The following is a 22,964-nucleotide window of genomic DNA, read 5'->3' as shown; positions in this document are numbered from 1 at the left end:
TATACCAGTAACTTTTGGAAAAATATAATTTGCAATAATTTATTGTCGGCTTCCAGTCCATCAATCCCAATCATAGTTGTAATAAATAGGCAGTTGTTGACTTTTGGTACATAATTGGTTGGCGTACCACGCTTGTATCTATATATATAGATTGATTTACCATGTAAAAATATAAAAACCTAAATAAATCTAAATTCTACCTTATTTTCTTTAAACTAATAACCCTAACCTATCAAAACTCATTTTAGCAGTTGAAGATTATACGGGATAATTTGATTTAGGACAAAAGCTACTCGAGGAAGAAACAGCAGGCAAGGCATAAAACACACATTCAAACAAAAAACCAAAAAGAGCAAATAAAGGAATTTGTGTCCCGTGTCTTAAAACAATGAAGTAATTGTACAGCTTAGCTTTGTCCTTCGTTTTTCCTATATCTAATGATCTCGACGCCAAGGTAGTCAACAGGGCCAACCACAGCAACATGTGGCTTTCCTACCTGTACACGAACTGCAGATATCTGGGGGAACTTGCACAAAGTTGAGGAAGCTATCAGCTGAGCTACGGATTCGAGAAGATTGTGAGGTGAACCCTCGACGATTTCTTTAACTATGCTGCACGAACATGGTCAAGTTATCAAAGAATCAACTTAACTCACACGGGCAAGATCAAAGACTGCGATAACTTTTAGCTAAATCATCAGAAATAAATTATGCAATTGTTAGATAAGACAACATTTACATAGTGAAACTGTTAAAGAATACAAAGATTCAATGTCGAACTTTAGGAGGCCAGACTCCCCCATTTCAAATTCATTCATGTCTAAACTGGGGAGATAAATCGTAGTTATGACTCACCGGTATATAGCAGTATAACTGATGGTATCTGATAGGTCATCCGATTTACCGGCAGCCTGAAGATCCATCCAGGCATCTACATCTATCAAGAATTTCTGACCCAACACCCGTTCTTCGGGCTTTACCCCGTGGAACCCATGGAACTTTAAACCCCTTAATACAAGCTTGTCACCCATTGTTGTTTCTACATAAGCTGCGGCCCCAACAAGTAAAACCGAAGGCTAGCATTAGAACACACTACTTAGGTCAAACCGAAGGTTTAGCGACGGTCAAACCGTCGCTAAGCCTTCCGTTTTTTTGTAGGCTAGCATTAGAACACGACTAATAAGAATTAAAAGTGTTTTTCAAGTCAAAAAGTGCATAGAATAGGCTCAGGAGTACATGATCTAAAAATTTTTTTGCACTGGAGCTCGACTGAAATTTTCAGCTCGAACCCGAGCTCAAAAATGATTTTTCAAGCTCATTCGCAGATTCTCTGATCATGTGTCTTAGGTCTTGGCTAATAAATTCACGGATTCTCCAGATAACAATAACACAAAGAAGACATCACTCAACAAATAACACAAATTTCAAAAAATAATAATAATTAACTTCATATTTGTGTCCTCTCCCGAAAGAAGGTTATCAAGTCAAATGCCAAAAATAAGAAAACCCATCTCCAGATTCGAAAAACTGTAAAACCGAACCCTTCTTCATATCTCCAGGTAGGACACATGTTGGAAGGTAGGGTTTTGGAGTAATACTAGAATTAGATTTCAAAATCAACTCTCCCAAAACCCAAATTGAACACGGGAAAATCCTCTGAACAAATTATAAGCAAACTGCGATTGCGTTGGAGTGCGACATTGAGCATGTGCGAATAGTTTAACCAAAAGCTCGAGCCGATTCACCCCAACTACATACATCACAGAGATTACGTTGCACAGAGAAGATAGCTAGCGCTCACCATTACCGGATGACGTCATGAGGATGGGATTCGCCGGTCAGACTACAGAGCGCTGTCCTTTTAGTTTTACTGCACTGTATTTCATTTTCTCAATGGGCCTTATCCACAAAACCCGAGTCAGAGTAAGACCGAGATTCTGATTTACATTTTTTTTTTTGGCAAATCAGACATTATGTATTAATTAAATCAACAATAATTACATCCATCAACTACGATGGGCAAAAATCCTCCATCAAACATGAACGAGAAGGATGAGATAAAGCAAAATGCGCTAAACAATGCACTAACTTGTTTGCATTTCTACTAACATGATCTAATTTTTTAAATCTACCAGAAGTTAAGATATCCAATATGTTCGAGACTAACAGTCCTTGATGATTGCGAGCCTCAGACTTCGACGTCACCTCTTTAACAGCATTACAGGAGTCCGAGAAGACCCAAACATCAGAATCCTTAGCTCAGCTGATTGCTTCCTCAAGTGGAAAAAAGTATAGAAGACTAGACGGGCGTGGACAACAAGAGAGGAAGAAATTCTTCTTCAAGCGTTGAAAGAAGCTATAAGTCACGGTTAGAAGAGCGAGAATGGATTTCGAATTGGTTATTTGAGTTTTTTAGAAGATGCCATGAAGAAAACCTTCCCGAATACATATTTGCGGGCCAATCCTCACATCAATTCAAAAATTCATGTGTGGAAAAAGTCTCATGGTACATTGATGAAATTGCTAAGCAAGAGCGGAATAGGTTGGAATGAAACTGAAAAAATGATTGCCGTCACAAATAAAGCATGGGAACCCCTTGAGAAAGTAAATATGTAAAGACTTTTCATTAAGCTTCAAAGTATACTTTTGTTCCTTCTCTAGTATCAAACTAATCAGCACTCACTTCCTATATAGAGATGATAATGTGATGTTGTAGTTTATGTAATGAACATATATATCTACTATGCTACTATGATTGCACAATTTTTTTGTGCTATATATCAATTAGTTTTCATTCATTTGTTCGCACATATTGACAGCAGTGTCCATAGGATGCGGTATAGGTGTTGGCCATTTTATAATGATTGGTGTGAGATTTTGGACAGTGAGAAAATGAAATACAGTGCAGTAAAACTGAAAGGACAGCGCTCTGTAGTCTGACCGGCGAATCCCATCCTCATGACGTCATCCGGTAATGGTGAGCGCTAGCTATCTTCTCTGTGCAACGTAATCTCTGTGATGTATGTAGTTGGGGTGAATCGGCTCGAGTTTTTGGTTAAACTATTCGCACATGCTCAATGACACACTCAAACGCAATCGCAGTTTGCTTATAATTTGTTCAGAGGATTTTCCCGTGTTCACTTTGGGTTTTGGGAGAGCTGATTTTGAAATCTAATTCCAGTATTACTCCAAAACCCTAACTTCCAACATGTGTCCTACCTGGAGATATGAAGAAGGGTTCGGTTTTACAGTTTTTCGAATCTGGAGATGGGTTTTCTTATTTTTGGCATTTGACTTGATAACCTTCTTTCGGGAGGGAACACAAATATGAAGTTAATTATTATTATTTTTTGAAATTTGTGTGATTTGTTGAGTGCTGTCTTCTTTGTGTTATTGTTATCTGGAGAATCCGTGAATTTATTAGCCAAGACCTAAGACACATGATCAGAGAATCTGCGAATGAGCTGGAAAAATCATTTTTGAGCTCGGGTTCGAGCTGAAAATTTCAGTCGAGCTCCAGTGCAAAAAATTTTTTAGATCATGTACTGCTGAGCCTATTCTCTGCACTTTTTGACTTGAAAAACACTTTTAATTCCGCCGCTTAGTATAGCGGCGGTCTGTAACAAGTCCACCTGATTCACCGCGACGATAATAAAATTAATGTATTAAATTTACACAAATAAACTAATACGTAAAAATTAAATCATGTATTAAATTTTCTGTAAAAAAAAAATTTAAAACCTGATGTTGCGCGAATATATAGCTGCTTCCACGTGACGGTGGAAAATCGCACGAGTAGCAAATCTACAAAATAAATACGAAATAGTTAGTACAAAATAAAAAACCGAAACTTCGAAAAATTTAAAGAGTTTGGTTATTACCAGAGATAGGTGAAAATCGCTCAAGAAAATGGTTCGAGAACCTCGGTATAAATAGAATCATAGCGACGGTCTAAGATAAAACCGTGCCTAGTTGCGACGGACAAAATTAAAACCGTCGCCAGTAGCGACAGCTTTTCCATAAACAGTCGCCGAGATCAGCGACGGTTTATTAAGAACCGTCGCCGATTTAATTCGGCGACGGTCTACCACAAAACCGTCGCCGATTCAGCGTACCACAAACCGTCGCCGATTCAGATTTCTCCAAAAATCGTACTAATTATATTACAGACAGTTTAATAAATCGTGGCTAAAAAAGCGACAGTTTTTCAAAAAACCGTGGCTTTAGAAACGACGGTTTTGTTTATACCGTCGTCTGTTTTTAGTAGCAACGGTTTATTAAAACCGTCGCAATGTATTGCGACGGTTTAAATAGACCGTGGCTAAAAAAGCGACGGTTTGTTTTTAAACCGTGGCTTTAGAAATGACGGTTTTGTTTATACAGTCGCCTGTTTTTAGTAGCGACGGTTTATTAAAACCGTCGCAATTTATTACGACGGTTTATTAAAACCGTCGCAATATATTGCGTCGGTTTATTAAATCGTGGCTAAAAAAGCGACGATTTATAGTAAATCGTGGCTAAAAAAGCGACGGTTTGTTTTTACCCGTGGCTAAAAAAGCGACGGTATTTATTAAACCGTCGCTTTTTTAATTTGGCGACGAGTTCTTAAAAAACCGTCGTTATATTGCGACGGTTATAATAAACCGTCGCACAAAAGGCGACGGTTTCTGTAAAAACCGTCGCTAAGCCTTCCGTTTTTTTGTAGTCTAGCATTAGAACACGACTAATAAGAATTAAAAGTGTTTTTCAAGTCAAAAAGTGCAGAGAATAGGCTCAGGAGTACATGATCTAAAATTTTTTTTGCACTGGAGCTCGACTGAAATTTTCAGCTCGAACCCGAGCTCAAAAATGATTTTTCAAGCTCATTCGCAGATTGTCTGATCATGTGTCTTAGGTCTTGGCTAATAAATTCACGGATTCTCCAGATAACAATAACACAAAGAAGACAGCACTCAACAAATCACACAAATTTCAAAAAATAATAATAATTAACTTCATATTTGTGTTCCCTCCCGAAAGAAGGTTATCAAGTCAAATGCCAAAAATAAGAAAACCCATCTCCAGATTCGAAAAACTGTAAAACCGAACCCTTCTTCATATCTCCAGGTAGGACACATGTTGGAAGTTAGGGTTTTGGAGTAGTACTGGAATTAGATTTCAAAATCAGCTCTCCCAAAACCCAAATTGAACACGGGAAAATCCTCTGAACAAATTATAAGCAAACTGCGATTGCGTTTGAGTGCGACATTGAGCATGTGCGAATAGTTTAACCAAAAGCTCGAGCCGATTCACCCCAACTACATACATCACAGAGATTACGTTGCACAGAGAAGATAGCTAGCGCTCACCATTACCGGATGACGTCATGAGGATGGGATTCGCCGGTCAGACTACAGAGCGCTGTCCTTTTAGTTTTACTGCACTGTATTTCATTTTCTCAATGGGCCTTATCCACAAAACCCGAGTCAGAGTAAGACCGAGATTCTGATTTACATTTTTTTTTTGGGAAATCAGACATTATGTATTAATTAAATCAACAATAATTACATCCATCAACTACGATGGGCAAAAATCCTCCATCAAACATGAACGAGAAGGATGAGATAAAGCAAAATGCGCTAAACAGTGCACTAACTTGTTTGCATTTCTACTAACATGATCTAATTTTTTAAATCTACCAGAAGTTAAGATATCCAATATGTTCAAGACTAACAGTCCTTGATGATTGCGAGCCTCAGACTTCGACGTCACCTCTTTAACAGCATTACAGGAGTCCGAGAAGACCCAAACATCAGAATCCGTAGCTCAGCTGATTGCTTCCTCAAGTGGAAAAAAGTATAGAAGACTAGACGGGCGTGGACAACAAGAGAGGAATAAATTCTTCTTCAAGCGTTGAAGGAGGCTATAAATCACGGTTAGAAGAGCGAGAATGGATTTCGAATTGGTTATTTGAGTTTTTTAGAAGATGCCATGAAGGAAACCTTCCCGAATACATATTTGCGGGCCAATCCTCACATCAATTCAAAAATTCATGTGTGGAAAAAGTCTCATGGTACATTGATGAAATTGCTAAGCAAGAGCGGAATAGGTTGGAATGAAACTGAAAAAATGATTGCCGTCACAAATAAAGCATGGGAACCCCTTGAGAAGGTAAATATGTAAAGACTTTTCATTAAGCTTCAAAGTATACTTTTGTTCCTTCTCTAGTATCAAACTAATCAGCACTCACTTCCTATATGGAGATGATAATGTGATGTTGTAGTTTATGTAATGAACATATATATCTACTATGCTACTATGATTGCACAATTTTTTTGTGCTATATATCAATTAGTTTTCATTCATTTGTTCGCACATATTGACAGCAGTGTCCATAGGATGCGGTATAGGTGTTGGCCATTTTATAATGATTGGTGTGAGATTTTGGACGTGATTGTGCAACTGGAGAACAATCTGAGAGCTTTGTTGATGTTGTACAGGAAGATGCCTTAAACTTGGGGAACACTGATGATGTTGCAGTGGATGTAGGGTTTGAAAAGTTGTTTGATGGGTTTGAGGACAATGCTGATTCGATTTCGGTCTCAGCCCCAATATTGTCTGTTGCAACAACAGATAAGAAACCGACAGGTAAAAAACGCAGACCAAGTGCTGAAATAGAAGATCGTATTGTCGATGCCATGAACAACTTCAGTGACATGACAAAGATTAGCATAGAAGACCTCTCAAAAAAAAATTGGATAAGACCATGTTGCTACTAAAGATGTGTTCGGTGCTATGGGTACAATTTCAGGGATGACAATAGATGAGAAGGTTTTTGTAGTTGACAAGTTGGCGGAGAATCCAAAGAAATTGGCATTTTTCTTCAGTTTACCCGACGAGGCTCGAAACTCCTTGGTCAAGCAAATCTTAAAAAAAGAGTGAGTTTGATATCTATTTCTTATACCACGTATTAATTTTATATTTCAGACCAATTATGTTTTGAAAAACATGGTTGAAAAAAAAGATTTATTTTGTTTTGCCTGTGGGATTTTTCATAGATTTTTCATACTACATTTCGTATTTTAGGTTTTTTTTTAAAAAAAATATGTGATGTTTTGAATTTGACTTTGTTGATTGGTATCTTTTTGTTTAAATTTTTTTAAATACATTAAAGTTAATGTTAAATGTTTATTAAATACATACATATATACAAATATATAGATACACATAAATATATATATATATATATATATATATACACATAAATATATATATATATACACACACATATATATATATACCGTAATATAAGAATCGAGATATGCAATTGCAAGATCTTGATAACAATGAAATTATGAAATATAAAGTTTTTATGGTGAGGTTAATTTTGTCATTACAATCTAATATATAATTTAATCACTCTTTTTAAAATCATACCAAATATTCAACATATTATCTTATCATTATACTTATGCTTGATTTATCCTTATACTATATATCATTCACTTATCATATCATACGTACCAAACTATGCCAAAGAGAATTAGTCGAGATGAAGCATGGACTAATCCTATTAAATTGTCCGGTGTGGTTGCAATAAACTCACCATCAATTAAACTGTTAAAGGCGCAAAATTGTTATTGTGTTTCACTTTTTTGACAATACCTAAAATTGGTCATCCTTAACTTTAGGATGGATTGATTAAAATATATGTAGTTTTAGTTTTTTTTTTTTTTTTAAGTATTATAAAATTATAACAAAAGAACACCAAATGTTTGAGAGATTGTGTCATTGTCGTATATTAATTAGGGCAGTCAAAAAGTGCATGTGGACCATTATTACAAGATTAATAATAATCCACTCTTTCTACCAAGGATCCGAATAAAAGATAATCACAATTACATGGTATTTGTTTCTTCCAAGTTATATGAAATAGTTTTGAATACTGTTACTACAACAACAATAGCATCAGATATTTCCATTAAGGGTGAGCATAATATGATCCAGATCGAAAAAACCGAAAATTCAAACTGAATCGTAATCCAAAATTTTATTTTGGTTTTATAACCTAAAACCGAAATTATTTATAATTTCATTATAATTGAACTATTTAAATTGTACTTTAAGAAAATAACTATTTTATTTATATTTATGCTATTAGTAACTGTATATAATTTTAAAATTTCAAATGCAAATTATCATATATATTTATTTATTCATTATAATTTGTATAATTTTATTAAAAACGGTTCAAAAATATTTTATCTATCTAAAATTAGTTTAATTAATAACTCCATAATTAGCAAATCTATAATAACAAAATTTAAGTAACTTAATCTTTCTAAAGACAATTATACTAAAATAAGATAAGTCACTAATCAAATTGCATAATTGTAACTTCAAAAAATCAAATGAAAATCATAGAAATTAAAACGAATTTACATTTTAGAAGGAAATATAATGAATTAATTGAATTTGTCTAACAAACATATAAACCGATCGTATAAACCAAGCAATAATACTATAAACCAAATAGTAATATTATAAAAATCGAATCAGATCGTAATTAAATCGTTTGAATTGAATATCTGATCAAACATTTCAAAAATCGTAACCTTAACCACAATTACATAAAACCGAACTAGATTGCCTGATATCCAACCCTAATTTCGATCAAACAAATATCTTACTCCTTCGTACTCACCTTCGTGTCTATCAATAAAATATAACTTATCAATTTGATATATATATATATATATATATATATATATATATATATATATATATATATATATAATTTTAAATTGAACGAGGATGACGAAACGTGTGAAGTAACCTAATATTGATTTTCATTTGACCTTAAAAGCTCCAAACATGGTCAACTATATCTATTCACCACGCCGTTATCGTTGCCAACACACACATCATTTTTCTAATCCAATTTCATAGTATTTTTTTTATATTCAAAACCAGATAAGTAACGGCAAGATCTTCTCTCTTCTCCATTCCATCCCACTCGCTTTCGAAAGGAAAGTCTGCACAAAAAGAGAGGAAAAAAAACCGAGCTCGCATTGTTGAGAAATTTGCGTATGTAGGATTAAGAAAAACCCATGTAGAATTCACAGATCTTTCATTGTTTTCTTGTATTATCTTTCACATACCCTACACCTAACATACGATCTCTTCAAATTTTCTGGAAAGTGGGACCATTTCTCTCAAGTTTTCTCGTTTTCCCATCTCTTTTCTGTTTCTTGGATTGATAATAGGATGGTGGTGAAGATGATGAGGTGGAGGCCGTGGCCGCCTCTGATTTCAAGGAAGTATGAGGTTAAACTCACGGTGCAGAGGCTCGAGGGTTGTGATTGGGTGCATGAGGGTGAAGAGAAGGAGGATAATGGTGGCCTGGCGGTGGAGATCAGGTGGAAGGGTCCCAAGATTTCGCTGGGTTCATTCAGGAGGACTGTTAAAAGAAATTTTACCAGAATAGAGGCTGTGAAACAGGGCCTAAACGGCGGGGTTTTGGTGGCGTGGGGCGAGGAATTTCAGAATGTTTGTAGTTTTTCTGGGTACAAGGATAGCGTGTTTCATCCCTGGGAGATCAATTTTACTGTTTTGCATGTGAGTTACTTTCCTTGACTTTTTTTTTATATATAAAAAACTGAAATATTTAATACCTGTTTACGCATTTTATTGCGTTTCTCTGTATTATTTTTCTCGAAAGTTTATGTTTCCCTTTTGACTTATTTGTGTATTATTGAACTCTTTTATGCGTTTTTTGTTTCGATTTTGGCCCATATATCTGGCTATACGCTTGGAAGTCGGAAATACAGCCATGTTGACTTGCCAACTATTCCAAAGTTCACACAATCAAGAAAAATTGCTCAACTGTTTTTAGTTAAATTGTAAGATATGCTGATGTTTTCTTTTCTATGTATCGTACTATCGTGGACAGTATTTTTTGGTTCTGTTCATAGCACCACCGTTTAGTTTGTGTTTTCTCTCAATCTTATTGTTCATTCTTAGGTTATTTGTATGAGAATGTCTATATGATTTTATAGACTTATTGATTCTTTAATCTTGAGCTGTAAGTGTGGTTGCTAAAAATCCATCGGTTGAAATTCACGTTTGACTGTTTAACTATCTCTTTGCAAAGCTTTATTTTACTGAAGTCGGATGCACTCCCGAAATGGCTATCTCTTTTCAACCGATTCAAGGGTTTACAAATGTGATCTCACATCCATGATTTGTGCCATGACGGGTTTTTGTTATCATTTAGCTGCTGTTGGAATCTGTGGAGGCCTTAGTATTCATATTTTGTGGCAGTGTAGATTCTTGTTATTATGTGGCTGCAAATGGATTTGTAGTTGCATTAGATACTATTTCCATGTGTAAGCAGTTGTCGATTGAGGATTTGCATTGTGTAATTTTTTTTTTTTTTTATTCTTATAATGATCTTCATTGAGCAATACCTGTGGAGGTTTGAGCTGTTGCCTGTTAGTTTGTTATATTCAATAACTGTGTGTATAATGTAATCCGACAACTTCAGAGCTAACTGTTTGGAGACTAAGGATCTTTGTCAAGAACAGGGTACCAGTGAATGACACTTGTCAGGACTCTGGATTGTTCATTAATTATCTTGATAACGGCCACACTTGACAAGTAAAAAGCTAATTTAACTGGTAAAACAGTTAACTTATACAAATGAAAAAACCATAGGCATCTGAATTTTAGTCTCGAAGAATGATCTATTAATGCATTGCCATATTGCAGATCCTTCATTGGAAACTTCACATTGATATAAAAGATTGGTCGGTTTGTGAAAATTGCTGCCACTCTGATCTGTACATCAATTGCCAAACATGTGTGACATAAGAAACGAATGATTTTTATTAAAAAATTAGTTTGCTTTAAGGTCATTCAATTGAGTTATTGCTTTAATATTTCTACCTTTTTCTTCATCTACAGTCAAATGAGCTCTATGCTGTTACATCATTGGTCTTGAATTTTCTAGAATCAGAAGTCTTTTTTAGAAATTTTATAGACTTACTGATTACTAATTATTGTGTGTGAGAAAAAAAGTTCTTAGAGATATTTAAACCATTTTGTTTTGCATCAGGAGCAGACTCAAGGAGTGAAGAGCAAGTTTTCTGTCATTGGTTTGGCAGCCCTAAACCTTGCTGATTGTGCTTCAAAGACTAATGGCCGTGTGACTGAAGTCAAAATTCCTTTGGCAGTTTCTAGCACTGCGGTGGAGCATTGTCCTCTGCTCTGTGTAAGTAACTGATATTTAACATCAATGCTTAGGTTTTTGTTTTTAACACTTACCTTGAACTTCTTGTGACTACGTCCCATCTTCATCTATGTTCCAGATATCTCTCAGCTTGTTGGAACTTAGAAGTGCACAAGACACACTGGAATTGGTTTCAAGTCCAATTGTGCCTGTTCCATCCCCTTCGGTATCCGGAGAATCTTCCACGGAGAAAGATGAGGTTTCGGCCCTTAAAGCTGGTCTCAGAAAGGTTAGAATTTTTACCGAGTATGTGTCATCTCGAAGAGCCAAAAAAGCCTTCCATGATGATGAGGGTAGCGAGGGCAGGTGCTCTGCCAAGAGCGAAGAGGGTGAATTTGCTTACCCATATGATGCAGACTTGGCTGAAGAGTCTGAAGGAGAACCCGAGGAAAACAAGGGAGATCCCAAATTTCGGAATTCATTTAGTTATGGCACGTTGGCACATGCCAATTACACAGGCGTGTCATTTTACTCCACTGCAAGAATCAACAGTGAGGATGAGGACTGGATTTACTATAGCAACCGCCGTAGATCAGATGTTGGATGCTCACTGAAAGAGGAACTGGGATCAACTATCATGGAGCAGTCTTTAACACAGAACTCTAAACGTAGTATTTTACCTTGGAAGAAAAGGAAGCTAAGTTTTAGGTCCCCTAAAGCTAAAGGCGAGCCATTGCTGAAGAAATCATATGGAGAAGAAGGTGGAGATGATATAGACTTTGATCGAAGGCAACTGAGTTCTGATGAGTCACTCTCTTCTGGGGTAAGAACTTTTTTATTCATACTTTACTTGCAAAATGTGAACCATAAAAATAAATGTTTTTGGAGCCCACAATTACTGATTATTTTGTAGTTGCTTAAGTATAAAGATGAATACTCGGTGCTGTTTTCATGTAGTAGTCGGAAAAGATGCTATATCAGTTAATTATGCATTTTTTTTTATCGACAAATCTGTTCATCTTTTGGGAATACGTCATCTAGATTAACGAAATCGTTCTTATGCTCTCGTATGTTCTGGGTAACTTTATATCGATACAATTTGCTTAAGCGAATGCAGTATTTGCCATTATATTTTAGCGTAAAATACAACAATTGCATGTATTCCAACTTGGTAATATTTCTATTCAAGGTCTAATTAAGTGGTGGCTACTTCTCTTCAGTGGCATAAAATTGATGAATTCTCAAATTCAAATCAATCACCAGTTTCCGAGTTTGGTGGTGATAGTTTTGCTGTCGGCACTTGGGAGCAGAAAGAAATAGTTAGCAGGGATGGACGTATGAAGATTCAGACACAAGTCTTCTTTGCCTCCATTGATCAGCGAAGTGAACGGGCTGCAGGAGAAAGTGCTTGTACAGCCCTTGTTGCTGTTATTGCTGACTGGTTGCAGAACAATTCTGATCTAATGCCTGTAAAATCACAGTTCGATAGCTTGATCAGAGATGGCTCCTTTGAATGGAGAAAACTTTGTGAGAATGAAGTGTACATGGAACGGTTCCCAGACAAGCACTTTGATCTTGAGACAATTCATCAAGCTAAAATTCGTGATCTTGTTGTAGTTCCTGGGAAGTCATTTATCGGGTTTTTTCACCCGGACAAAATGGTGGGTGGAAACTTTGATTTTTTGCAAAGCGCTATGTCCTTCGACAATATCTGGGACGAAATTAACCGTTCATTGAAAACCGATGCCCAAGTTTTCATCGTCAGTTGGAATGACCATTTTTTCGTCCTCAAGGTTGAGAAAAACGCCTATTATATCATCGACACACTAGGTGAGCGACTCCACGAGGGATGCAACCAGGCATACATACTGAAATTCGACAGGAATACAACTATCTATAAACTGCCAAATACAGAACAACCATTGGAAGAAAAACCCATCGATGAGCAGGCTGCCGTTTCATCAGCACCGGAGTCTTTGAACCTGAGTGCTCAGCCAACCAGCTCAAGGGAAGATTCCAAAGAAGAAACATCGGTTACAAGACCCGAGGAACCAATGAAAGACGAACCCGAAGAAGAGGTGGTTTGTCAAGGCAAAGAATCGTGCAAAGAGTACATAAAGAGTTTCTTGGCTGCAATTCCAATTAGAGAACTACAGGAAGATATCAAGAAAGGTTTAACAATGTCAACACCCCTTCATCATCGACTACAGATAGAGTTTAACTTCACACAATTACGACAACCAGAGTCATCAGCTGATGTTACCACAATACATGAGGTTGCTGCTACTACTTAAATACTGCGCCAAGAACCTGTCAGCTGTACATTTGAGTAGTCTGATTATGGACTGACTTTATTTTCCTCCCGACCGGACACAAAAAATAGCGTCCACTTTATCTTGTCGGGTCGATTGTCTTTTCGTGTTTTTCTGTATCTAAGAGTCAGAAATACAACCTTCTTGGGTAGGAGTTAGTTTGATTCACTACACTTCCAATTGCCAATATCACGTAAATGATTGCTGACCGACAGATCTTGGAGAATTTGGACATATTGTTTTTCTATTATATATCATTTGATTCCGAGCATGGAAATAAAAAATAATTATATAACGCGCCATAAAAATGAATCGGGTGAATGTCGAGACAAAGGCAGGTGTAATCTCATACCAGAATGTCGCAATTATGATGTCCACAAAATAGAAAGAAATCGTATGCAATGTGAAGTGTGATTAAGACAAAATATAAAAACATTATTTACATTGTATAATATTTACTCCAAACATCTCTCGGCTGATCACTAGTTTATATAAATTACGTGAAACGAAAAGATTAAAAAAAAACACTGTTGGAAATGTCAGTTTCTATTGTGGAGATGCATCCGGTGGCTTTACTATGAGAACAGGACACTTTGCGTGGTGAATCACATAGTCACTCACACTTCCTAAGAAAGCCCTGCGTCACGAATAAATCCATACGCATATATCCTTAAACATATAAAATCCGATTTTATGTTTTTGGGGACAAAAACTTTATATATATTTCTTCCGCAAGGTGTAAAGTTTTGTAACAAAAAGATTATCGTTGTTTTACCTCTTGATTTTACCAAGGCCGCGGCTACCCACAACAATGAGATCGGCATGCATTTCCTCTGCAGCTTCACATATCATTTCTTTTGGATCACCTTCGAGGATTGATGTGTTTGCTTTTTTCACCTGCAATTGTCATACTAATTAACTTTGTCCCATTTTTTATGATGTGTTGAAATTTAACTGTAAGAAATAATCAATATTATTATCCAGTTAAGATGATTGGAGAACCCTTGGAATGAAACTGTAGGACTAGAACTATGCATGAAAACTAACTCGTGCTGATCTTGCACACATGTGAGCTGCGTGAGCAAGTAGGGCTTCCGCATTCTCTCGTCGAACTCTGTTCGCAGATTGAGTTATCGATGTTGCAGGAAACACAACTACAACAACAACTTGGAATCGTTATATATATAGAAAGAGTAGCTAGCTAGCTAGATAGATAGATAGCTAGATAGATATACGCGCCTTGGACTCCTGGAAAGACATAGTGAGGGAAAGGCTCCAAGACATGGATGATATTGAGTGATTTCATATCCAAGTTTAGGAGTAGCCATTGGAGGGCAAAGAAACTCTCCTCGCTCTCATCGATCGCCACTATCACCTTATCCATCTACCTTGCCTATAGCCTCTTCCAAAAATATGATATGTATTGAAACTACAATTAGTTTTTTTTGTAATTGTATATAGATTGATAGATATAAGATAGATATCTGCTCATATTCTTAATTATTAATATGTAATTAATTTATATATAAAATAAGTTTGAGCAAAAACCACAGACCCCCCCGTTAGTACTGCATGCATGCATCTACTATAAATAAATACATAACTACGTTTAACGTTTAGGCGCATTGGCTCTCATAATTATTTATTTTCTCATGGACCTTACCGTCGGGCATTAATTTTTTTTGCAGGAATTTTTATTCATGCACGACAAAATGATAAGGCCCAGCCTACCCGGCAGATGTCAATGGACGTGGCGGTGCATTGGATATTTTCTGCGCATGCAAGACAAGTGTAAATGTATATTGTAAATTATAATATATATTTTACTCCTTAATTACACTTCAAATCATCCTCATTATTCCGACGAGATGTTTCTACTTTTTAAGCTTCGCTAATTACGTAATATATATGTGCTAGCTGAAAGGGTATTATATATAAACTGTCGCGGGACTCGCGTCTATAGATTTTATTAATTTATACAAATCTAATATTTGGCCATGGCCCAGAGTCTACTAACTATGGACACAGGAGGGGAGCCGTCGCTGAAGAGTGGTGGGGCGCCAGCTGAGGGAATGGAGCCGCAGCCCTTGATGGTGGCGGAGTCAAAGAAATTGAATTTGTTGGTGGCTATTGACGAGAGCGACGGAAGTTTCTACGCCCTGAGATGGGCTCTTGACCATTTTTTCCCTAATCTGGTCGCTGACGCCGCCGGAGAGTCAAGCATGGTCACTCTAGTCAATGTCCAGCCTCTATTTCAGCCCTTCATCTACCCTGCCGGACCAGGTATACATACGTACATACATATATATATATATATAAACAAATGTTAATCTCTTGTTGTTGATGATTATATATATTCATGCAGTTGTCTACGCGACACCAGCAGTGATTGAATCCGTGAAGCTAGCCCAGCAACAAAATTCTGCAGCTATACTTCGTCGTGGTTTGCAGATGTGCAAAGAGAAGAAGGTTGTTTGCGGGCCTCACATCCAGTTTTCGAGTATTTACTCCCATTAAATTATGCATAAGATTACTATATCCCAAGATTAATGACTCTTTTCTTTTGGGGTTTCAGATAAAGGCAGAAACTTTGATTCTTGAAGGAGATCCAAAAGAAAAGATATGCGTAGCCGCTGAACAATTGCATGCTGATATCTTAGTTGTTGGAAGCCGTGGTCTCGGCACCATTAAAAGGTTATAAATTCATCAAGTTTTAATTATTTTTTTAACATCAAAAAATTAATCTGGATACGAGGTTCTGCAGGGACGACCCCTCCGAGCCGAGGTCGTACGATCGAATTATTTTGTTTTCTGTCAATTTCACTAAGATTTTAATTCGAAATTTTGATAAAAGATTGTGTACCATTAACGCAGAGCATTGCTGGGAAGTGTTAGCAATTACTGTGCTCACCATGTTCATTGCCCGGTTCTTATTGTGAAGCCGCCTACGAAAGTTGGTCATGAGTAACGTTCAATGCAGTTATCTATAAATAAATAAATTCTAATAAATCTAGATTAATTAATCTGTGTTGTACTTTATGATCTATTTGTTGTTTATTATAATATAATTAGTAATATTCCAATCTCAGTTTCTTGCTCAGTTATAACAAGTACTATGTGGATTTGGATCCTTCTATAGTTCAAACACAGCACATGATGTTGTGCATTTTTTATATCAGATCATAGATCTTATATGGTGTCAGATAAATTTAAAAAATTGTCAGACGAAACGAAAAAATCAATTATCTCGTGTAAAAAGAGCACAATCCCGGTTCTGGGATTTTAGCTTCCAAATCCGTATTATATGTATAAAAGATACAAGATTGCTATTTTTTTATTATAATTCTCCTACAAATACGTGCTTCTGAATATATTAAAGAAAATTAAAATGCAATTGGAGTTTTCAAATCACCCATTTTTTAATTTCTTCATACGGCCTTGAATTTCGTTTTGGTGGAAAAGAAAAAAGAGCTTAAACAAAGATAATATTTTTTTATTTGGACTATTCAGTTGACCCTACCCCTGCGGTACACTGTCCACAGGGGTCGATCCAACGGTTCGGGTTTTTTCGAGTCAATTTTTTTTTTTACAGAGAGGTGGGCTCGGATCATTCATCATGAAACAAACCCTTTATTTCCTTGTGATTAAATGGCAAACATATCCTCTAGGGTGAAACAAACCCTTCATTTCCTTGTGATTAAATGGCAAACATATCCTCTTATTCATGTCGTCCTGCACGAGCAGGGATGAAACAAACCCTTCGTTTCCTTGTGATTAGATGGCAAACATATCCTCTTATTCATGTCATAATGTGATTGATTTATATTTCTTATTCTTTCGAAATGGATATCAAATTGTCAACGTACAAGACATTTAAGTATGATCGATATCAATCAATAGATAAGGTGTGAACGTACCACAATTGCCACTTGAGAGATGAATGAAATAAATAAACATATGAATGAATGTCCGAATTGGATTTTTTTCCACTGTCCACAATTTTATATGAAATACTTTCTGCTCCTAAGTCGCCAGAAAATTTGCTATGCACGTGCACTTGTTTCAAAACCGGTAAACAAAGTCAACCTGTACTGAACTCAAATAGAAACTATAATGGCGTAACAAGTTGCGGATAACTTTCATTTTCTTTGAATATTGTAGTCTTTTTGCTTCCAAATTGGCTGCCAAACGGTCAAACACGACTCTTCCGCAAAATCCCAGTTCCTTTCGTAGCCTCGCACAAGACAATAATTGACGATATTTCACGGGAACCACACTTTGTTCTTGATAATCAAATTTCCACGAGATTTTTTGCATGATCCACTTTTTATTTTTGCAGGAATGTCACAGAAAAGGTTTGAAATTTTGGCTTCAATCACATGCAAATCATAATTTTATTTAAAGATGGCTCAAGGCCACCAAAGGTCAAGCAGAGCAGTAACACATCTCCGGTAAAATATGAACAAAATGATTTTAGCCTAGTTTACACCTCTTTAGTTTGACAGTATATATAGAGGTGAAATCAATACAGAGGAAGAAAAAATAGATGACAATTTGCAGGTTCCTAAACATGGCAGGCATCAGTTCACACGCTAAGAACGTAACAAAGCAACACGACAACCCACACAAGGTTTAACAAATTAAAGCAATAACACATTTAATAGATCTCAGTGTAGATTACATCAAAATCATATACGATATCTCACAAGATTAACAAATAAAAGGAGAGAGAGACCAAGCAATTTGTTGTAGCTCGAACCTTGATTCATGCTGCAATCGAGGGATCCTGTAAATATATGCAACCAAAAAGAAAGAAACATTAGAATCATACAGAAAAGGTGATGCAAGTACAGAAATGATCTTTGTCACCATTATAAATTTGTTTGAATAAAAGGTCTCAATCAAAACCTCGAATATACTGACACAAAAAAACATCCATGGCAGTTGGCAAAACATAAATCTGGGACTAGAATAAACCTTTGCGGTCAAATTAGAAATGGCGACATTCCATTTCTCTCTAGTTTTTACACCAGCTACCTGCCCAGCCTTAGCGACTTTGTTGAAAGCACCATTCAGCCAAGTTGATCCAGCTGTCACATACCTGATAAAATCCACATTGAGCCAATTCTTCTAGTTTTCAACCAAGAGAAAGCAAAAATTACTCTAGCCAAAATTGCCTGGAAAACAGGTCAATGATGTGCCAATAAAAAGACAGGTCGTCTAGTCACATGCCGACGACGAGGTAACGTAAATATCCATTAAATCATATATGAGGTAAAATCATTGAGAAAATGTCCTAAATTTCTTTTGCTTCCATTCCAGGATATAGTTACAGAACATTAAAAGATACTAGGCAAAATTGGCAAACCTGCTAGATTTGACAGCTGACCCAGTATCATTTAATTTCCTTTCCGCAGCCATAAGAGCTGCCGTAGTTTTATCAGATACTTGAAATCTTTGATCCACAGATTTCACTTTCTCATTCACCACCGAAATTCCAACCGTAAATTTATCTGAAAGCCCGACTCTCCTGTCAAAGGAAATAACTCTGGCAGATGCATTGGCAGTCAACCTATGTTTTTCATCAAATGCTTTGGCCTTGTTCACAGCATCTTGGCGTATAGCCGAACCTTTTGCAAGCATACTTGACACGACATCTTGGGCTTTAGTCACGTACACTCTCCCATTATTTGGGCTCATTTTTCCCTGCTATGGGAGAAAAGAAAACCAAGACTAAACAATCGAAATTCAAAGAATTTGGAAGTAGACGAATTAGTTGTCGACAGTTGATAGACGTCTGAACAGAGTGTAAAACATGTTATCACATCTTCTATATTTGTGTTTGCTGCAATCCACATCATCTACACAACGAAATGAGAACTGCACAAGTAGTGCCAAGTGCCATATTGTCATGCAACCCACATGCCATTAAAATTTTAACAAGTTTTAAGTAATAAAGCACCTCGGCAACTGGAGAAGTATTATCCTGGGAAATGCTTACATCATTGTCAGCCATCCTTACTTCCTGAAAATTTCAGCGACTCAAAGTTAGTTAAAAAGAATAGCACGTCGAAGACGGTAATGTTCATGATACCAATAGAGAAAGTGTCCTTATCCACTCAGCACGTGACACGTGTGCTGAGTGTGTAAATCACAGTCACTCATTCAACCATATATACATGGGCATATATTCAACCATGATGCATGGATGAGTGACCGTTATTCATGACTCGGCACACGTATCATGTGTTAAGTGGAGTACCCATATGGGTAGCATTTACGAAGCCATCGAAGACACCGTAAATGTCATATACAGTAGGGCTACCGGATACCTGAATATCAGGTTGTGGTACATAATTTTCCACAGCCTTTATGCTAACCACCTGGTCAACGATGGTTGCTCCCTGCATGATAAACAACCGACAAAACTTTATATATAGTATCACTTTGTCTCTTGTCTATTTCATAAGGTGCACGATTCTGAAAATTCCAGGCCAACAGATAGAAGAACACATTGCGTCAAATAAAATGTTATGTTGGATATCAAAATTTTCGAACAACATCCATAAAGCTTGACTCAAAAATTGCCACGAGTAATCAGTAGGAAGACTAGTCTCCAAACACAATGAGGCAAGAATAAACGTTCAATCCTAACCATTGCCTGAACGCCTGAACTTTGCCATCCTGCTATATATGGATGATGAGCTTTGCTATCCTGTCCTACATGATTATTGATGTCCAACCATTTAAAAATATAAATTCTAGCATATGCATATAGAACATTCCATTCTAGTCTTTCAGTTTCCTTATCCATTGAAACAATCCTGAAATTTTCATAAACTAAACATTGACCCACGAGTACTGGTGTACTACAGAAATAACATATAATGAAGATGATAGCAATGTTATCATACTACTTGCCCTCCATTAACAGGAAAACAAAGGGAAAAATCATCTGTAAATAGCGCCAACAGGATGCTTTTGAGATTATAAAAGACTCCTTACAGTTACAGTCATAACTCATACTTTTTATGCATAAGAAATGAAGGTCGCAAATCAGGCTTACACTACAAAAAAACGGAAGCATTAACGACGATTTTTTTAAAACCGTCGCTCAAATAGCGACGGTTTCTCTTTTTTCGTCGCTATATAGCGACGGGTTTTTCATGAACCGTCGCCTTTTAAATTATAGCGACGGTTTTATAAAACCTGTCGCTATAATAGCCATGGTTGTATAAAACCGTCGCTATAATAGCCACGGTTGTATAAAACCGTCGCTATAATAGCGAATGTTTATAAAAAACGGTCGCTATTATTGCGACTGTTCCACACACCCGTCGCCATTTTGTCAAAGGGTAAAACACATGCGACGGTCTTGTATACTACCGTCGCTATTATAGCGACAAATTTTCATAAACCGTCGCTTAATTTAACAGACGACGGTTTTATTAAAATTCGTCGCTATATAGCGACCGTGTAAAACACCGTCGCTTAATTTAATAGCGACGGTTTTAATATAATAGTCGTCGATCTAGATCAGCCACGGTTATGCAAAATCCGTCGCTGATCTAGATCGGCGACAGTTTGTCAAAAACCATCGCTATAATAGCGACGGTTTTAATATAAGAGTCGCTATATAGCGACGGTTTTTCCAAAAACCGTCGCTATAATTCTATATATACGAAGGTTCGCGAAAATTTTCTTAACGAGTTTTCACTATATCCGGTAGCGAAACTTTATCTATTTTTTCAAAGTTTCGATTTTTTTGTTTTGTACTAACAATTTTTCGTATTTATTTTGTAGATTTCTTCGTCGGTGCGATCTTCCCTTACGTAAAGCTGCATGGCTTCGCTCAAATTAGGTATTAAAACTTTTTTTTCACAAAAAATTTTTTAGTAGTTTTTTTACAGAAAAATTCTTCATCGGTGCCATATTTCGTTCGTAAATTTTTTAGTAGTTTTTTATACGAATTTTATCGATAAACACCGTCGCTACTTAAGCGGCGGTTTTTTTAAAAAACCGCCGATTAATTTAGCGACGGATTATAAAGAACCGTCGCTTAATTTAGCGACGGGTTATTAAAAACCGACGCTTAAAATAGCGACGGTGTTTATATAAACACGGTCGCTATTTTAGCGACGGTTATAAAATCCGTCGCTATAATAGAGCGACGGTGTTCTTCATCAAAACCGTCGCTATATAACGACGGGAATTTTCAACCGTTACTTTTCGAAGGCGACGCAGAATCAGGTTACGGATAGCCTGACCGTCGTTACAACCGTCGCCTTACCTTTTTGCGACGGTTTTAGCGACGGTTTTGACCGTCGCTAAATCTATTTTTTTTTTGTAGTGTTAACCTCCCCGGCACACATGATTGCAAAATTAATTTTCAGTGTTTATCTGACACTTCTACTAAATAAACATTAGTCGGGGCAAGGGAAGTCTGACACAAACCCCCTTAAATTCTATCCTCCATTTTTTAGTAAGTAGGATATGTTACTAAGGGACACTGCCAAACTTAGTATATTCTAGGTCACATGTCAGTTTAAGCCAAAGCAATAACCATACTTTCTCAAACTGTAAATAAACAGTCAGTATTTGTTCGAAAATAAGCAGACGATAAACAATAAATTGGTAAAAAGGAGAAAAAATAGAGAGCGTTACAGATAATAACAAGGCGATTTCTAGAGCCTTGGCATCCTTGAAGGTGACAAACGCAGTTTTCGACTGCCCTAGCTCTCTGCAACCACACACAGAGCCACGACAAAATCAGAAACAACAAAACTACTTCGATTATTGCAACTCGAATCGAAACCGAATCAAAGAGGGACTAAAGCAACGAACTCACCTTTGGATCTCAACGTGTTCAATTTCACCAGAAAATGAGAAGAACTCGTGGATTTCTCTCTCCGTCGCTAGATCTGACAAACTCTTAACTTGCACCGTCCTCGTCTGCGTGAAAAATTCAAAAACAACATCAAGCACAACGAAATCAGAAGTAAAACGAACATCACAACCAAAATTACCTGCATTGTGCGCTAAATCTCCCCTCGATTCTGTGAGATTGTGCCAATAGTTCAAGAGAAACACGCGCGAGGATATGAATACTTCGTATACACTCAACTGTTGGCAGGAGTTGAGGAGTTCCGATGAAGAATGTAAGTGCCACAGGAGAATGTTAATGTTGAATTCAAAAACTTTCCTTTCTGCTTTAATGAGAATGATAATTTCCCTATGTCAATATTTTTCACATCGGCGACTGCAAGATTCCCGCTGGTGCTATTTACAGTAGTGGCGGGGGTTGAAATTATTAACAAGTGAGTTGTGTTTGGATCGTGGGGGCAGTCGGGGTTTGAGTTTCGAAATGGTGCTTCGGTTCAAACTTCCGTTACGATGTCGGATGATCCATAAATGTTAATAATGGTTTGTAACTGGCCTATTTAT

At 36.7% G+C, this 22,964-nt stretch overlaps 5 protein-coding genes across 8 annotated transcripts; 2 read left to right on the top strand and 3 right to left on the bottom strand.

The window, feature by feature from the left end:
* Positions 1 to 357: 357 nt before the first annotated feature.
* On the bottom strand, positions 358 to 3,956 carry LOC140804174 (dihydroneopterin aldolase 2-like). Of its 2 annotated transcripts, XM_073160012.1 has the most exons (4): positions 3,881 to 3,956; positions 3,741 to 3,803; positions 855 to 1,047; positions 358 to 611 (listed from the first exon to the last, which is right to left on the bottom strand). In XM_073160012.1, the coding sequence occupies exons 1-4, from the start codon at positions 3,939 to 3,941 to the stop codon at positions 407 to 409; spliced, it is 522 nt and encodes a 173-aa protein (XP_073016113.1). In that variant the 5' UTR covers positions 3,942 to 3,956; the 3' UTR covers positions 358 to 406. The 2 variants fall into 2 exon arrangements, with proteins under 2 accessions (XP_073016113.1, XP_073016114.1); XM_073160013.1 differs by lacking the exons at positions 3,741 to 3,803; positions 3,881 to 3,956 and adding an exon at positions 1,801 to 1,935.
* Positions 3,957 to 8,889: 4,933 nt separating this feature from the next.
* LOC140804655 (uncharacterized) lies at positions 8,890 to 13,659 on the top strand. Of its 2 annotated transcripts, none has more exons than XM_073160740.1 (4): positions 8,890 to 9,596; positions 11,101 to 11,250; positions 11,348 to 12,031; positions 12,429 to 13,659. In XM_073160740.1, exons 1-4 carry the CDS (start codon positions 9,246 to 9,248, stop codon positions 13,500 to 13,502), a joined length of 2,259 nt encoding a protein of 752 aa, XP_073016841.1. In that variant the 5' UTR covers positions 8,890 to 9,245; the 3' UTR covers positions 13,503 to 13,659. The 2 variants fall into 2 exon arrangements, with proteins under 2 accessions (XP_073016841.1, XP_073016840.1); XM_073160739.1 differs by having other exon boundaries at positions 8,891 to 9,596; positions 11,095 to 11,250.
* Positions 13,660 to 14,027: 368 nt separating this feature from the next.
* Positions 14,028 to 14,909, bottom strand: LOC140806076 (uncharacterized). The gene is made up of 4 exons (XM_073162539.1): positions 14,760 to 14,909; positions 14,568 to 14,674; positions 14,296 to 14,417; positions 14,028 to 14,157 (listed from the first exon to the last, which is right to left on the bottom strand). The coding sequence occupies exons 1-4, from the start codon at positions 14,902 to 14,904 to the stop codon at positions 14,067 to 14,069; spliced, it is 465 nt and encodes a 154-aa protein (XP_073018640.1). The 5' UTR covers positions 14,905 to 14,909; the 3' UTR covers positions 14,028 to 14,066.
* A 564-nt stretch (positions 14,910 to 15,473) lies between these two features.
* Positions 15,474 to 16,615, top strand: LOC140805124 (uncharacterized). The gene is made up of 4 exons (XM_073161325.1): positions 15,474 to 15,803; positions 15,886 to 15,989; positions 16,096 to 16,214; positions 16,395 to 16,615. The coding sequence occupies exons 1-4, from the start codon at positions 15,518 to 15,520 to the stop codon at positions 16,486 to 16,488; spliced, it is 603 nt and encodes a 200-aa protein (XP_073017426.1). The 5' UTR covers positions 15,474 to 15,517; the 3' UTR covers positions 16,489 to 16,615.
* Positions 16,616 to 18,050: 1,435 nt separating this feature from the next.
* On the bottom strand, positions 18,051 to 22,899 carry LOC140805020 (binding partner of ACD11 1-like). Of its 2 annotated transcripts, none has more exons than XM_073161200.1 (8): positions 22,547 to 22,899; positions 22,369 to 22,472; positions 22,185 to 22,260; positions 19,853 to 19,924; positions 19,483 to 19,545; positions 18,889 to 19,229; positions 18,498 to 18,621; positions 18,051 to 18,306 (listed from the first exon to the last, which is right to left on the bottom strand). In XM_073161200.1, the coding sequence occupies exons 1-8, from the start codon at positions 22,550 to 22,552 to the stop codon at positions 18,286 to 18,288; spliced, it is 807 nt and encodes a 268-aa protein (XP_073017301.1). In that variant the 5' UTR covers positions 22,553 to 22,899; the 3' UTR covers positions 18,051 to 18,285. The 2 variants fall into 2 exon arrangements, with proteins under 2 accessions (XP_073017301.1, XP_073017302.1); XM_073161201.1 differs by having other exon boundaries at positions 18,889 to 19,226; positions 22,547 to 22,895.
* Positions 22,900 to 22,964: the final 65 nt, after the last annotated feature.

This window comes from Primulina eburnea, chromosome 11 (assembly GCF_022965805.1).
Source record: "Primulina eburnea isolate SZY01 chromosome 11, ASM2296580v1, whole genome shotgun sequence".
Lineage (NCBI taxonomy): Eukaryota > Viridiplantae > Streptophyta > Magnoliopsida > Lamiales > Gesneriaceae > Primulina > Primulina eburnea.
This window is presented reverse-complemented; position numbering and strand designations above follow the sequence as displayed.